Genomic DNA, 17,479 nt, shown 5'->3' on the forward strand with positions numbered 1-17,479 from the left:
AAAATGAGGGAGGAGCTATATTTTATTAATGGTTTCTTTTATATTTTTTGAAATAATTATAATTTAATCCTCAGTTGCTTGATTTTGTTAAACAGCTGTCCTTTTGCACCTTGCATTTATTATTCGGTAAAAATATTCTTAACTCTGTTGTTAATAAGTGCCTCCTCGTACAAAATAATTCCAAAAAATTGGAGATGGTTTTTATTTTTATTTTTTTAAAAAAAAAAAGAAATTATTATGGAAACTCGGTTTTAAGAATTTTTTGAAAAAATAAAACAACCTTTCTGTTTTTTATTCAAGATTTTAAAAATAAAAACTATATAAGCAAAAATAAAAAATAAAAAAACTATAATTTTTTTTTTTTTTAAATATAACTTATTTGTATAAGCCCACACGACTAGCCCAACCCTCTTCTCTTTCCTGGTTTTTTTTTTTTTAAAAAAATTTCCTCTTCTTTTCTACATCCCTTTTTTCTTCCTTGCCAAATCAAGCTTGCATGCCACACACTTGCATGCATTGTTTTTTTAAAGTGCCACTAACAATTTCTTTACGAGGAAGACACACATGCAAACAATTTTTCAGCACACACATATACATACTCCTAATCTTACTTTCCTTTTTATGTACATTAATCTCTCTTCATATATATAATTTAAGCATTAGAGTTTTCTATATTCCTACGAAAACTATGTTATAATATCATATTATAAATAGATTTTATTAGAAGAATTGCTACTTTAGTAAAAAGCATCTACACATGTTATAATATCAATTGTAATCATGGTACGTAGGTGAATATACTGTAATTTCCTAATAAAAGCATAAGTATGTATAGCATCCAATTTTGATGTATATATCAATAGTTTTTCTTTCTCTTGAGTGGTTTTCAACTTTTTTTGAATTGTCAATATTTATTAAAAGTCCGTAATTAAATTAAACTAAGGCAAAGATCTCAAACCAAATTTGTATTTTATTATATAATCAAATAATTTATTAATTATTAAAACAAATATTTCAAAATAAAAAAAGTTTTAAATTAAAAAAGCTTCGCATGAATTATAATAAAAAAAAAAAATGAAGCTCTCCTTTTCTCTTTAATTTTCCAAAAAAAAAAAACTTACTTAAAACAACATACATTTAGCATATTCTTCCAGTTCAAAGTATATATAATTATAACAAAATTATGCAAGATTATTAATGATTGTGATTTTTTTGGAGTTCTTATGACATGCTTGTGTGTGTCGTAATTGTTAAGTATTAATTATTGAACAACAATTGAGTTTTATATTAATGATTTTTATTTTGTGAAATTAAATGTTATTTTGTATTCTTGAAAACTTAATTCATTAATTTATATATTAAACCATTTTAATTAAATAAATATTTAAACTTTTTTCATTTATAACAGATTATGAGAAATATATTAAATATAAAGTTGAACAATATACATGCAAAACACTTTGAAAAGAAAACTAGCTAGTATCTTTTTTTTTTGTGGGGAAGAAAACTAGGATCAATTCATATAACTATTTATAAAAAATACAAATTATTTGTAAAAAAATTTGATTTTAAAAAAATACTTTTTAATTCGTAAGAAACATCAAGAGATTTTATTTGTAAATATCAAATATATTATTTTACCTTAAAATATTATACATGCTAAAATTAAAAAGACTTCTACTCTATATAATTGAAAATGGAATTCTATGTGTAGTTAAGAAAGAGACTTAAAAACTAATGTAATTCTTAAAAAAATAGGTTAATCTCTTTTTTCTATTATATGCCTATTATAATTTCTTATTCAAATTAATTTCTCCTTATTTTGTTGGGAATTTCATATTTTTGCTGACTTTGATGGCCACCGCCAACACCTTATGTCAACATCATTCCTTATTTTAGTGTTGTTTACGCATTTATTTCCATTAATATTTTATCGTATCTGACTATTATGGATGCCGGTTTATTCTGCCTTGTATCCGTGCGAGCAGGAATTAGGGCTGAGGGCAATTTCTTAGAATTATCAAACCTAGGATAATATATAATTATTTTTTATAATAATATATCAAAATGATCTAAAAAAATTATTTTTATTCTGCCAATTTATTACTTTTAATAATAATTAAAATTATTTTTTATATTAGTATATTTAAAAAATTTAAAAATATAAAAAATAAATTTTAATTTTTTAAAAAATATAATTTCAACCATGTTTTTAAACACTACAATAAAAAAAATAAACCCAAACCTCCCCAGCACACCCGTGCATACACCAAATCTATTTGGTAAGCTAAGAATCTATGCCCAACAAAAAAAAAAAATCAATTAAGCCACACCAATTTCAAGAACATGGATTTCCTGATGCTACCCATTTGTTTTATTATTCTAGCTTTTAAATAAATAAGAAAATATAACGATTGAAATAGATGATCTTATTGTATTGGTGCTGTTCTTATTATACGAGTCAAATCATGGATTTTCTAATATGTGCACTAAAGGTAAAGGAAACCCGAACGCAATAAATAGAAGTTTTCCGCATAGTACAAAAACAAAAAAACAAAAAAAAATTATATGCCCAAATGAATCTATATATGATTTTCTTAAACGATAACGATGACGAGGATCTTAACGGTGGACCCCCAAAAAAACATGTTAATTGCAGCTTTAGCATTTGTGAATGCTGGAATAATGGAATTAATTGCAATAGTCAAGATTGTGCTAAGATTTTCCAAGTTCAGTAGATTTATTTTGCAAACTTTCCCATGGAAGAAAATCAATAGATGAACTAATTGTCACATCTTTGATTTTCTCGTCAAAATTTTCAGCTTCTATGCAAAATATTGATTACTAGACTCAACTATTTTGTTTATCGATTCACTCGTGTTTATATATAATTTATATTATTTCACAAACTCGAAAAATTACCCACATTCTTTCAATGTTATAAACAAATGAAATATATAAATGAATATTAACAAAAACAAGCACATAAATTATTACATAAACCAGTCTCAATTTTTTATTAACTCTTAAGGATATATACAAGTTTGTCTACGTGTGTTCTATGCAAAAATATTCTGGCCTCTGGAACTTGCATTGCCTACGAATATTTGGTAACTATTCTGTTAATTGTTATACTCCATGGAATATTTGCTAGTGAGCATATCTAATAAAGTGTTTTTTATCCTAATTTTATATTTTAGTTGTGGCCTTGATGATCCTTCCTATCTACTTTGGTGTTGATACAAGAAATCATACTTTGAAAACTTTTTAGATGCCTAAAACACCTTTCCAAGGATTTAATTATAAACTCCTTTTGATTTTCTTCCTGATGCTTATCTATGCTGGTTAATGGTTATCTTTGATAAGCATTAGAGAGCTTGTTTGGAAATACGGCCTGATCCGTGATTTTAAAAATTTTAAAATTTTTTAAGTTAAAATTAATATTTTTTTAGTATTTTTGGATCGTTTTGATGCGCTGATATTAAAAATAATTTTTAAAAATTAAAAAATATCATCTTAATATATTTTTAAGTAAACAACACTTTAAACCGTAACCGTTATAACAATCCCAAATAGACCCACGTGCAAGTGCAATGCAAGCACACAAACAGACAAGTGAAACGCAGTTTAATGCTGCGTTTGGACTAGGTTCTGCTGTATAAAGACTGTAGAGGCAGAGGGTGATTTTAGAAGATGAAGCTAGGTATTGCTATGTTTGTACCTTGGGCCCTGAGGCTACTCAAAATATAAATTAAATTAAATAAATAAATAAAGTCGGTTCACTTTATTTATTTATGAGCTATATTTAAAGAAACCTTTTAGAACCACTTGATTAGCTAGATATATTAAATTTAAATGCTAAAAGAAGAAGGATTTTAGGCATGCTAATAATTTTTAAAACAACAAATCTATTTATTGACAACATATATAGAATCACAGGAGATTATGAGAGGTAAATTTTGACATGCGGCCCAAAAACTAGAGAAGACATGCGGCCCAGAAACTTACTGAAATGAAATCACAAGCCCAAATCCACTATTAACGAGCAAGTCGAAGTTGTTGGGGGCCTTAATAAGGCGCTGCTGCTGTTATTGCTCATATATTCCATTTTATTTATTTATTTATTTATCTTTTCTCTTGGACCACTAATATGTTCCTCCTAGTGTCGATTCCTGGAAAACACCCTCTCTTTTTTTTTAAGAAAGAATTGTGTATTTATGTCTAATTGATAAATTGAATATTGTGTCAATAATTTTATAAATTTAATCTTATATCCAATAGTTTTTTTTTTTTTAAATCTATCAATATTTGACCTAAAAAACATCTCATTGCCGTAACCGATTTTTGATGTCATATTGAAAAGTAAAAAATCAATAAAAAAAGATGGGGAGCAAAATGAAAATTAGATAAAGAAATAGGAGCTGAAATTAAAAATAAAATAACTTTGAAATGAAAAGATCAGGGAATTGAAGGATAAGGAAATAAAACAAATGAGAATGGGCATATAGACTATCAGGTGATGTAAAACCCTATGTTTTTTTTAGTATAATTTCAACTTTTTATTACTTATACACGTTTAAAATGGATTAATGTATATATGACTATATATCTCATTATGTATTAATGTTGTAAATAATTTTTATTGATGATAAAATTATATAAATTCTTTAATTTAAATGAAAAACCCGTGCATGTTGTATATGTATGCTTAAAATAAATCTTGTTGCTGGTACGTTGATTGGAGGGCCTCCATATTGGTAAGACTTTGTCTCAACACACACTCACACACGTGTACAATGAAAACAATAATGATTAGTAATATAGTTTTAGACAAAGCTAAGAAAGTAGCATAATGGTTTTTAATGTTTTTTTTCTTTTTAATGATATCTCAAGTTGACTAAAGCTTATGCGAACAATTTGTATATATTGCAATAACCAATCTGAAATTAATAGGACATTAAAAATAGATATAGTCATATATATCTTTAAAGACAAAATATCATAAAATAATTACTCTTAAATGAAATTATTTCTATTGACTATATAGAGTTAAAGGATAATGTTATAGATCTGCTAATAAAATAAAAATTTTTCATTTATTTTCTCTCGGGTCTGGCACTTGTATTTTTTAAAATGAGGATTGAGTTTTGTTATCAAATCAAGGTTCTAAATCACTATCTTAGATTTAATGATCATTTTTCTTTTCATAAAAATACCACATACTAGTCTAGATCAACTTTAACAAGATTATAACATGTATTTTTATTAATAGGATAGTGTTTATAGCATAATCATTCAATTACCTAGATCCTACCTAAAACTCTTAAGATTAATAAAGTTTCTAGTTATAATAAAAGTAATTAATGATTTTTATTTTCCATTTTTTACTTGTAGTTAGCTAAAATGTCCCTATAATACCAATTAAAAATCATATTAATTTTTCTTAAACCGAAACTCTAACTACAAAATCTTTATCCTCTAGTGTTTTTTTTTTAGCAATAAAGGTCTTTTTAGAATTCTCTAGAGTGGACAATCTTCTCTCTCTTTCTCTCTCGTATCCACATCTTATAATCGGCAATTAAAAAAGTGTTGGAAATTTGATAACAATAGTTTTTTAAAGTATTTTTCATTCCAAAACACATTAAAATAATTTTTTTTTATTTTTTAAAAATTATTTTTGACATTAGCACATCAAAATAATTTGAAAACATTAAAAGCATATTAATTTAAAAAAAAATTTTTTTTTTTTTTTTCAAAAACGCTTTCCAACTACAGTGTCAAATATTATCTAAATATTTTTTTAGGCTTGGTTTCTGAACTAAGTTGTTAAATTCACTCACCAACCATTCTTAATTGACAATAGCTCTTTCAACTTATTTCATGACCAATTTAATATAGAAATTAATTGACCCAACTATTTAAATGTGTGGGCGTACATACACCGTAAGATTAAGTTCTTATAAGTTGTTTATTTTTTATGTTTTAAAAGTATTCTTTAAAAAAATTAAATTTTTTTATAATTTTTTTTGCTTCAAATTAATATTTTTTTGGTATTTTCAAATTATTTTGATAGTAAAAATAATTAATTTTTTTTGATATATTTCTAAATGTAAAACATTTAAAAAAACAACCACTATTACACTCGCAGACACTTCTTAATAAGGTATAATGGATTGCTATAAAATTTTTGAGAAAATCTGATGAAGAATAACTTTAACTGCTCATAATGATCACGTAATAGCCCAATGCATGTCTAATTACGAGCCCATTTATTTTTGCATTTTTAAAAGTATTTTTTTTTAAAAATAATTTTTTAAAATATTTATCTTTATTTAAATTATATATATATTTTTATGTTTTTTAATTATTTTACTATATTTAATATAAAAATAAGTTTTTTAAAAAATAATATTATTTCACATATGTGAAAAAACCACATCCATTTCATAATGCTACCCAGATTAAATAAAAAAAAATCTCGAGGATGTGAACCTCCATCGTTTTGAAGTTGGACGGATAAAAAATATCCAAATTACATAAATAAGGCCTTAAGAATATGCAACAAAACCCAATACAAAGTGTCTTCTCTAAATAACTTCACGAAATTCATTCTTTAAAACTTATGATTAGCTTAAGAGTTTAATTATATGGTGTAACTGATTAGTGTATAATTTATGCAAGTAAAAATGATTAAAGATTGGGTTACAATTGTCGATGTACTAGCGGAGATTGTTTTAAAACTATTTTCTATTTCTCTTCTCCTTTCCTGGTTTTTCTTTTTCAATAAAAATATATAAACTATTGTTCAAAAAATAAAATAAAAATAGAAGTCATAATCTACAACAGTAATTTTAATATTTTATGTCCGTGATAATATAATTATAATTATAAAATATTAGGCCTTATTTATTTTTATATTTTAAAAGTGTTTTTTTTTAAAATTAATTTTTTATTACTTTAAATGAATATTCTTTTGGTGTTTTTAGATTATTTTGATATGCTAATGTTAAAATTAATTTTTTTAAAATAAAAAAAATATCATTTTAATATATTTATGAATGAAAAATATTTTAAAAAATAATTACAACATATTTCTCACTCCTACATCCAAACAGGCTAAATCTCACATCCAAAACTGACTTTTTTTATTAGATTTATAAGAAAATAAATTTGACTAAATGTATTAATAAATTCTCTAGGACGTGATCTCAAGATTTGAACCTAAATTATAGAAGAAAAAAACATTTTAATGGTCACACCAATCCCTTAAAATTACCAAACATTCAGCTGGTGACTAAAATATCTATAATCATATAACATAGATTACACATGAATGTCCCCTCACGTGTGTGGGCCATGTTGAAAAAAAAAAAAAAAAAAGTCAAAAAAATAGACTGGTAACATCTTAACAGTAATCAAATGGAGGTTTAGTTAACCCTGGTTTCCAAAGTAACCATGGTCGGGTCACTCGAAATCGCAAACAGACCAATAGAGTATAGACACGACATGAGAGGCTTTAAGAAAATGCCGCAGAGCTTAATAAATTAGAATTAAGAAATAAATAACAATCATTAAAATCCTTTTAAGAGTCCCCCCCTCCCCCCCCGTCCTTTTCTTAACTCTCCACGGGCAGCCCAAGCCCACGATCTTTTCAAATTTTCACACGGTGAACAGCCCTGCCCGACCTGCCCTAATCCTGACTAAGAAATTACGGGCAGGTAGTCAGTCAGTCACCCCCACCCACACCAGTACTCTCTAGCTTTCTCTTTCTTTGTTTCTGAAGATATTTATTTTTATTCTATATCTTGTGGACTCTCTCTGTCTCTACGATCAAGATCCAACGGTCCAAAATGGATGGAGCTCTAAACGCTTGTTTTTTCCGGTTTTAGACCCTGAAACCTTCAGATCTGCTCTCTCTGTGCTCAGATCTTCGTTCCTGGTATGCTTCACCTCTTTGACTCTCTTCCTTGCGTTTCAATTTCTCTGTATGTTTCGCTTCTTTTTGAGCTCGGTTTTGCACTAGCTTACTGAAAATGAAAGTTTGTTCTGTTAATATCTTGTTTACTTGCCGTTTTGAGTGTTTTTAGCTCCTTTTGCCTCAGTTCTCTAGTTTTCAAATGATTTCGAGCAATTCCTCGTGTTTTAGGTGCCGTTCTGTGAAGTCTTGCTGGCTTTTGCTTCAATCCTTAAGGTTCCGTTGAATTTTAATGCGTTCTCCATTAAAAACTGCTAGTTCGACGTCAAGAACAACCATTTTTTTTCACTTGCTATGCAAACTTCTTGTTTTTTCTGCTCCTGTTACGATTTTCTTCAACAGCTAGCTTGATTTGGTGATGGTTTTTCAAATTTGGAAGTTGTGTGTCGCCGACAAGGGATTATCATGACAGAAAGTGGTATTTTGTCTAATTTTAATTAAGTATCCACATGAACGAAACTCTTTTTCTTTAACATTTCTTCTTAGCACGCTGTGTAGCCTTTTTCGCAGTTAAACCCAACATTCTTTAATACACGATTTTTTTTATAATTACGATTCAGTTTTTTTTTTTAATTTGTCTTTTGTGTGGCGTGAGATCTGACGGCTGAAATTGTTTCTAGAGCAGATCTAACGGTTACGGATCCTGTTTGTGCAGGTGTTTTATTTCTCTTTTTTTGACGCACGCAAATGGAGGCTACGTACGGTTCAGTGACAGTTACTCTTACTAACGGCTTGTTAATGTGCGCCGGCGAGGTTTTGACTGCTTTGCTTGTTTCTGCTCTCTTCAAAACCCAACTCCTCAAGGCTCTGGTAAGTTGTGTTATTATTCATTTTGTTATTGTTAGAAAGGGTTTTTCTTTCATTTTTGCCTAGCTTGTTGTCCTTGATGCTAACGGGCGCTTTTGCTATTTAGTACTTGATTTTCCTTAACTGGGTTCCTGCTTTTTATTTGGTCTCTGTTTGTGTTTTTAGTTTCTCTTTGGTAAGCGTGTTTCATGTTTAATTTTATGCTAACCTGCGCCGAAGGCAGCTGGTTTTGGACCTTTGGTCTGGTATTTGCCATCCACGTTGCTAACATGCGCCACAGTGCCTTTTTTTTTAGGGGTGTGGACATTTCTTAGGTCTGGCTTAACGTGCGCCAATCCTTAGGTGTATGTGGCATTATCTTGTTTTTTTGCTTTCATATGCATTCTTTAGGCTAAAGTGCGCACCGGCTTGGTTTTTTCGAGGGTGTTTGATAGCAAGTTTAAACCTTTTTTTTTGTCAAATCTAAATATTTTTTCTTCAAATTATTTTTTCAATATTCATCGTTTTGATATTTTAATGTTAAAAATAATTTTTTTAAAATAAAAAAAATATTATTTTGATATTTTTTTAAGTAAAAAATATTTTAAAAAATAACCAATTTTAATAATAAGCGGTATAGGACACAGTTTGAGTTGTTGGTTTTGTTTGCACGTGTGAGCCGGTTGGAATTTAAAAAATAAATAAAAAATCTCTGTTTTAAATTTTTTTTTATGTCATGTTGTAAGGGGAAAAGTCAGGTCAAATGAGAAGCATCTATGATGTGGGAAAGGCGTGTTCGAATATTATTTTCGTTGTGTCTTATGTTATGTCATAGGAGATATAAGTATATAACTATTCCTAGACGACACGTGTTATTATTTTATTTCTTAAATTCTTATAAATATATAAAAAATATGTAATAATGATATCTTGATTATTTCAAGATGATAAATCAGCCAGAGTAGGAAGGGTCTCCACTTTTTGGCATTTACTGTGATTTGTCTCTTCCAGTTATGTGTTTGCTTGCACGTTTTGGCTTGTCCCACTCCCATCAACTTGCTTTATTTTATTTTATTATTCACCACGCCAGCCTGAATTTGTTTAAATGAAACCAATTAAGTTTGAAATGGTCGAGACCCATTAAAATAAAGGAGTGAAGTTGTTGAGGGTCGCTAGTTTTATGTCGTGGCGTCACCTGCTCCGAATCTTCTAGGTCCCCCCCCCCCACGGGAATAGTCATAGGTGAAGTCACCAGCCTAATTGAGACGATAAAGATGTAAAAGCCACTATTTTTATTTTTTTATTAATTTGCTATTATGATCCATGATGGAATCTTTGTACTGAAAGTTGTCCAAACAATGAAAGATGAATTATATATGGAATCTTGATTTAGAGTGACGTGGCCGGTGAAGGGATGTTTCTCTTGTATGTGAAGAGAACCTCGTTTCCCTTTCCCATTGTGGTTGCGGTATATATTCCAGTTGCACCGGGGTCATGTAGCTCTTTCTTTTCAAAATAAGGAATAAAGAATTATATACTGAAAAAAAGGGAGAAAAGAACATGGTTCGCTTTGTAATGCGCTTTAATTTGTACTTTAGTGGCCACCTCTTTAAATGGACGTGCTTTAATAAGTTTATGGGCCTCAATGCTCTCGGCTATTCGGTCCACCGCTCTTTTTGATACCTTCTCATCACCCAGCTGAGAATTCAACTCTTATTTATATACTTTATTTTTTTTTAATTTACAATCTTTTCCCACATGCTTATGGGTATAATGGGATTAAATAGGTGTCCTAAATTGATGTAGTTAGAAGTTGAAAAGTTTCCAAGGCCAATAGAAACAAAGAATGTTTAGTTACTGGTTGTTTTCACTTTCGAAATAAAACTTACAAAATGAAGCCAGTCTCTTTGATTTCCTAAATATATTTTTATTCATCAAGTGGTGAAAGTGTTCCAAGCGGCAAGACATCGATTTCACGGGTAAAATCTTTCTAAGAGTTTTTTTATATGTTTGCTAGCTACATTACATGTCTCTCCGTTGCTGTCTTCTTAATATTTTGTTTGTCATTTAAGAATATGCGATGGTGCTTTTTTATTTAGCTCATTCTTGGGAAACTATATTGTATTACTATACTATTTAATGTACTAATTTGGAGACCTTGTGTCCAGCAATCTTTCATTGCCCATGATATACAAAGTCTCCGTTTGACCAGCTATGAAATGCTATTTCGTAAAAATGGTTTCAGGATCCCAGTGGGTTATTGCTGACCAACAAGCCTAGAATGGACGGAGATGAGGCACAAGGCCATGACAAGCCAGTTGATGCAGAAGGAGATGATGACAATGATGATGACGACGATGACGAGGAGGAAGGGGGTGATGGATTAGGAGAAGGTGAAGAGGAATTGTCCTCCGAAGATGGAGGTGACTTGGGCAACAATCCCAACAATAACAAGAGTAACTCAAAGAAGGGTCCAGGTGGTGGAGCAGCAGGTGGTGCAGAAGAGAATGGTGAAGAGGAAGAAGATGACGATGAAGAAGGCGAAGGTCAAGATGACGACGACGACGACGATGAAGATGACGACGACGACGACGATGACGGTGGAGAAGAGGATGAGGAAGAAGTTGAGGAGGTAGAGAATGAGGACGAAGAAGAAGAGGATGAAGACGAGGAAGCCCTCCAGCCCCCAAAGAAGAGGAAGAAGTGAGGTAGGCGAATAGTGGAGCCTCCTCAGTCCAGATATACTGTTTGTTTCTCAGTGACTTGTTAACTTTGTCGATCTTCTTAGATTACGAGGGGGGGCTGTTTAGGATAATGGTATTATGCATAATTATCGTACTTTCCTTGCATGGTTAGAGTAAACTCTAGAACTGTGAGCTGCGGCGGCAATGATTAATTCGAAAAATGTAATGATTATGATCTTTAAGCCACATTTAATCAGAGCTTCTATTGTTGCTGATGTACTGCTGCTCCTTGCAAATGGGTTGGTTTTATGGACTGATTTGGAAAGTCAATAATAAATCTCAAAAGTAACCAACCGTTGCTAACCGTGAAAAAACAAGTTAAAAAAGATGGATAGGACTGGTGGGCAGAAGACGTGCTTATAGTTTACGCAGTTAATTGTTGATGTTGATTTGTGTGAAGGCCACAATCGTTGTTAGCACCTAATTCGTTGTTGAGATGCTAACTTGCAAATGGGTGTTGCTAACGTAAACAAATTAATATGGAGGTTTTTCTTGTTTTTTTTGTAAATTTAAAAACCATTTTCATATATAATTAAATAAATTAAAAATTATATGTATTAATAAATACAAAAATACAATTGTTGACGTTAACTAAAGTTCAAATTATAAAATTAAAAGATAAATGCGATTAAGAAATATGATATGGGATCCGGTTACTATTAAAGATTTTGTTTTTTTGAACCAACTCCTTATTTAATTGAATAATAATAAAAATAGATATGTACAGTAGACTAATTTATTAAAACTAGAAAAAACAAATAGATGACTAATATTAGAAAAAAAAAACTTATAATCTTATTTGAAAACCAATTAAAAAATAAAAAATTTCTTATTGATTAATATAAAGAAAATATCAAATTTATTTATTTTAATTATTCTCAATTAAAACTTAGTTCGGGCATCAAACACATACATTTAATCAATCTATTTAAATTAATTTAATATATATAAAACAAAGCTAAAAGAAGGGCTATATGCCTGGCTCTATGTGGGCTAGTTAGCCTGACCCATCAAAACCAAAAGGCCATGCATGCAAGCCTACAAGGTAAGGTAAGGCCTGTGTGGCTTTTTATTTATTTATTTTTTTCAAAACTAGAGGGGCTCTTATTTATTTTGAAAATAAATTAAGATAGGTGATGTGTTACTTGCTATGAAAGATGATATATCCTCTGGAAACATAGTTTCTAGCCACAGAAAAGGTGGCTGAAAATTTAGGTTAGGGTTTTTGAATCCCAAAATCTATTTTCAACATATTTTTATTTAAAAATATAATAAATAAATAAATTCTAGAAGCCTGGTTAAACCCATTATGAGCTTAAATTAGTTCAAAATAAATTTAAGACATGATGTACCTTTTTTTTTTCAATAAGATTAAGGCCAAAAATATATATCCATAAAACTCTCATTAAATAGAACCCTTGATATCTAGGTCATTTTATTTTATAGTCGAAATCAGGTCAACTAATAACTTTATCTCTCTATTCTTGTTTTCCAATCACATTTTTTTTTTCTCGTCAAAACAAGAAATAAAAATGAATTTTTAGAAAGATAGAAATATTATAAAAACTAAGAGGATTAAAAAGAAATTGGATCCAAAGTAAGTGGACTTAAGTATACTTTTACAAGCCAGTTGAGATTGGTAACTTATTTTCTTAATGTGTTACACTTTGATCATATGTTTTTTTTTTTAATAATTTCATCCTGCCATAATAAATCATATGAAATTAGTCATTAATTTGGCCACGGGAAAATGCAATTGAAGAGAAAAAGTTTGATAATTAAAAAAATTCACAAATTCCTTTTCATCTTATTTCGTCATCATAATCGGGCCAACCGACAACTTGCTTTCTCTACCCTTGTTTTCTAGTTATTTTCTCTATTTTCTATCAAATTAAAAACTAAAAATAAACAAAATAAATTTTTAAACCCAAATGAAAATTGCAAAATCTAACAACTTGTTGGTAACCAAATAATATGCTAAATTAAATTCAATTCAAGAACATATTTTAATTTAATTGATAACCTATTACAATTTTTATATTTGAAATAAAATATTAAATCACAGTAATAAAATTTAAATTATATTATTTGAAATACATGTGAAAATGAGTTGAATTAACAATTTTTACTATTTTACTTTTAATTTACAAATTATTCTTGTTACATTAATCATTTTGTTTTTGCTATAAGGACCTGAATATTTATTTAAAATGACATTAAACTCAATCGAGATTATGGAAAATTGATGTAATAAAAATAAAGACAGCAAGAAACAAATTAAGAAAGAGTATAGAAAGGGAAAAAAAGAAGTTATTGGGAAATAGATTTGGATTAAGAAAGGTACCTGCATATTGCTGAGGCCCAGCAAAATCTGATTTACATACTTGGCATAATTAGTTCAGGATGCACCCTTGGGAGAAGGAAGAATGCATGCCTGCATCAGGCAACGAGAACCTGAACACCATAGGCTCTTGAAAATGCCAGGTGCTCGATGTCCCCAACACTCCATGGGCTCACGTGACCAGGCTTAGGCAGCGTGCCTGGGCTATTTTTTTTTTATTTTTAATAGGCCCAGACAACTTGTTTAAACCCAATATTTTTTTGAGAATTTTTTTGAATTTTATGGGAGTGTCTTTGTAATTTTTTAGAAAACTTGCCTGAGTTTTTTGATATTTTATATTAATCTAATATGTATTGTTTTAAATAAAATATAACTCAAAATACTATATTAGTTTATAGGAGTGAAATAATTTTTTACTCTCTCCTCCTGATAAAAAGACAAGATTCATGAGTTATAAATATCCTATGAATTTATAAGGTTTAAAGTTCATAATCTTTTTTATTTTAATATTTTTAGTATATTTATTTTTAAAGTTTGTTGCTCTAAAATATTATTATACTTTTTTTTATATATAAAAAATATTAACTTAAGTATATTTATCAAAGATGATATTTTATAAGCACTAATCATAAGCCATCTGACTTACCACACATCAACCACTAAACATATTAATTAGAAAAAAATAAATGAGATTAATAAAACTAAATGATAATCTTATTATTCAATGATATAAACCTTATTTCTAATGATTTTTGAGACATCATAGAAACCCATCCGTAGAGTTTCATCCCCTGAATTCAAGTCAATTTAAAAACTATTTTTTCCCGAGAAAAATCAAGAATTGAACACAATAGATAGAGAGAATTAGAATGGAAGCATGTCTGATTAGATTAAAAAGAAAAGGATGCTAACGACATGACTCCTCCACTGAGAAAAAAAGAAAGAGGTGGCTATTTTTAGAATATTATTTCCAATGTTAATTTTTAGAGAAATTACTATAGAAAATAAAAAAATCTCCTATCTTATTTGATTTTGCTTCTTTTTATGAATTAAGTTTCATATGAAATTCAAATTAATACCTTTAAAAGGACTCCAAACACAAGAATTGATTAAATCCTGTGAATTGTGAATTAAATTTAATTCATAGGGATTCTAAACCAAAGTGTAATTTTACATGACAATTGAGATTGGTCACTTATTTTCAATGTGTGTTACACTTTGATTATCTGTTTTTTAAAATTTTATCTCTTATAACAAATTATACAAAATTGGTTATTAATTTGGCCATGGAAGAATACAATGGAAGAGGAAAAAAGTTTGATAACTAAAATAAAAATAAAATTATCAATGCTCTTATTAACAATAATATACTAGATAGGTGGTTTGAAGCTATGCCATGAATCAAGTCAAATTTTTTCTAACTTAAACGATGTCAACATCCTTTAAAGAAGCAAGAAAAGTTTCACCGAGTTCAATAAAATTGGTTTATTTAATAATATAATTAAAAAAAGGTATCAATAATAAAAAAATAAAAAAAATAATTATAATAAATAAGCTGTCAATATCATACTTAAAAAAAAAAAATAAAAAAACTCCTTGAACTCATTGTCACTCATTATCGTTTCATTTATAGTGTTTTGTTTTAGTACCTCCAATAAAACCTTAATCCCTTTTAGTTTTTTCCTTCTTTTAACAAGAGTATGAATAGAAAAAACACACAGTAAATGTGCGAGCTGTCTTAGTTAATTTCTTAATTAATAGTTTATAATTAATGAATACAAAGATGAAATGGGACGAGGCACCTTTCTTTGGATTTTAATATTCTATTTTTGGTACTCCCCTCCCTCCTCTCCATTTCAACAGCAAAGCTCGCGCACAAATGCAGATAGATATCAAACTAAACTCGTTCATATATATATATATACACACACACACAATTCAGAATTCCTGTGCTCATCTTGTTTAGTACAGATCTTCAACATCCTTGGCAAACAATCAAGTAATTGGTTAGTACAGATCTTCAACATCCTTGGCAAATGATCTTCAACATCCTTGGCAAATCATCAACTAATTGGTTAGTACAGATCTTCAACATCCTTGGCAAATAATCAAGTAATTGGTTAGTACAGATCTTCAACATCCTTGGCAAATGATCTTCAACATCCTTGGCAAATCATCAACTAATTGGTTAGTACAGATCTTCAACATCCTTGGCAAATGATCTTCAACATCCTTGGCAAATCATCAACTAATTGGTTAGTACAGATCTTCAACATCCTTGGCAAATGATCTTCAACATCCTTGGCAAATCATCAAGTAATTGTTTAGTATGATCAACAAGTGCTTGATAACATACCAGACAAATCATCTCCACTCCCGTTTCATTACATGTTTTCATTAATGTATTCGGACCCAGCACCAGTACTAAAGTATTCTGACAGCATCTCTCAACTAACCCACAACTAGCTTTTACTTTGTTGGAAAATGACCTAACACAAATAATATATCAAGATTTCTTCACAAGGAACTGCTTGAGTGCCATATAAATGATCTTATAAGATTCAGCTCTTAATATACTGATCGGCTGCTAACCCACAAGTGTTCCTTCTCTTCGGCAACGCTCACTGCAGCACACAATAACACAAGAGAATGCCTTACTCCAGCAAGTGCTAGAGATAACCATGAACAGTCCTGGCAAGAATTGGGATACACCAGTTGACAATTCAGATTTTGCTTGGCTAAACTATGAACAGTTATGAGTAGCACTGCAAGATATCTTTCGAGCAAGATTTCTTCGCAAGTTATTGCACAACTGAGTGAAAAATCACAAATGAAGCAGCTAATAAAAGCAAATATATAATAGATGCCCTCCAATCCTTCATGATCGTTATGGTATATTTCAAACTTGCTTTTTTGTAAATTTATAGGTCGGAAAATCAAGATTTTATTGGATTTTTTCATAATGATTCTCAAACATTACCGCACCCACAAAAAGAAAAGCAGGATCTGCTTACAAGAAAAGTGCAACTAGCAAAGAGCATATTGCAGTATGTAATCAGTGCATTGATATTGAGAACCTTTATTCCATAAAAGATCCCTTCAAAGACACTAAAAGAGCAACAGGGAACGAAAGTTGCACTTTGATGGGCCAACTTGAAATAATAAAGACACTAATTACTAAGCATCAAACAGAGCAACTCGAAATATAATACAATAAACGGAAAAAGAAGAAGATGAAGAGTCGGTTTGTTTTATATTTTAAAAGTGTTTTTATTTTTAAATTAATTTTTAAATTTTTTTAGTTTTAAATTAATATTTTTAGATGTTTTCATATCATTTTAATATGTTATTATTAAATTTTTTTAAAAAAAATAATATAAAAATCAATTTCTACTATACTCTTAAACACCCCGAAATAAATCACAACTATTTTCGATGCTCAAGCATAGTTGAGTTAGTTGAAGATATCTATTAGTAAGGTTCAGATACTTTACTTGTAAAAAAAAGATCCCTTCTTCAACGACAAGATCACTCTTGCAAACCCTCATATGTTAAGGTTAGATTACGAAAACAGAGTATTTAATATAAAATAAATAGCGCTCCAAAATATGCATAAAATAGATAATACTCATT

At 29.2% G+C, this 17,479-nt stretch overlaps 1 protein-coding gene across 1 annotated transcript; it reads left to right on the top strand.

Annotated features, from left to right (window-relative positions):
- The first annotated feature begins 7,770 nt into the window (after positions 1 to 7,770).
- Positions 7,771 to 11,720, top strand: LOC140955791 (uncharacterized). The gene is made up of 3 exons (XM_073410453.1): positions 7,771 to 7,939; positions 8,631 to 8,785; positions 11,007 to 11,720. Exons 2-3 carry the CDS (start codon positions 8,663 to 8,665, stop codon positions 11,466 to 11,468), a joined length of 585 nt encoding a protein of 194 aa, XP_073266554.1. The 5' UTR covers positions 7,771 to 7,939; positions 8,631 to 8,662; the 3' UTR covers positions 11,469 to 11,720.
- The last annotated feature ends 5,759 nt before the right edge of the window (positions 11,721 to 17,479 follow it).

Source organism: Populus alba, chromosome 7 (assembly GCF_005239225.2).
Source record: "Populus alba chromosome 7, ASM523922v2, whole genome shotgun sequence".
NCBI lineage: Eukaryota > Viridiplantae > Streptophyta > Magnoliopsida > Malpighiales > Salicaceae > Populus > Populus alba.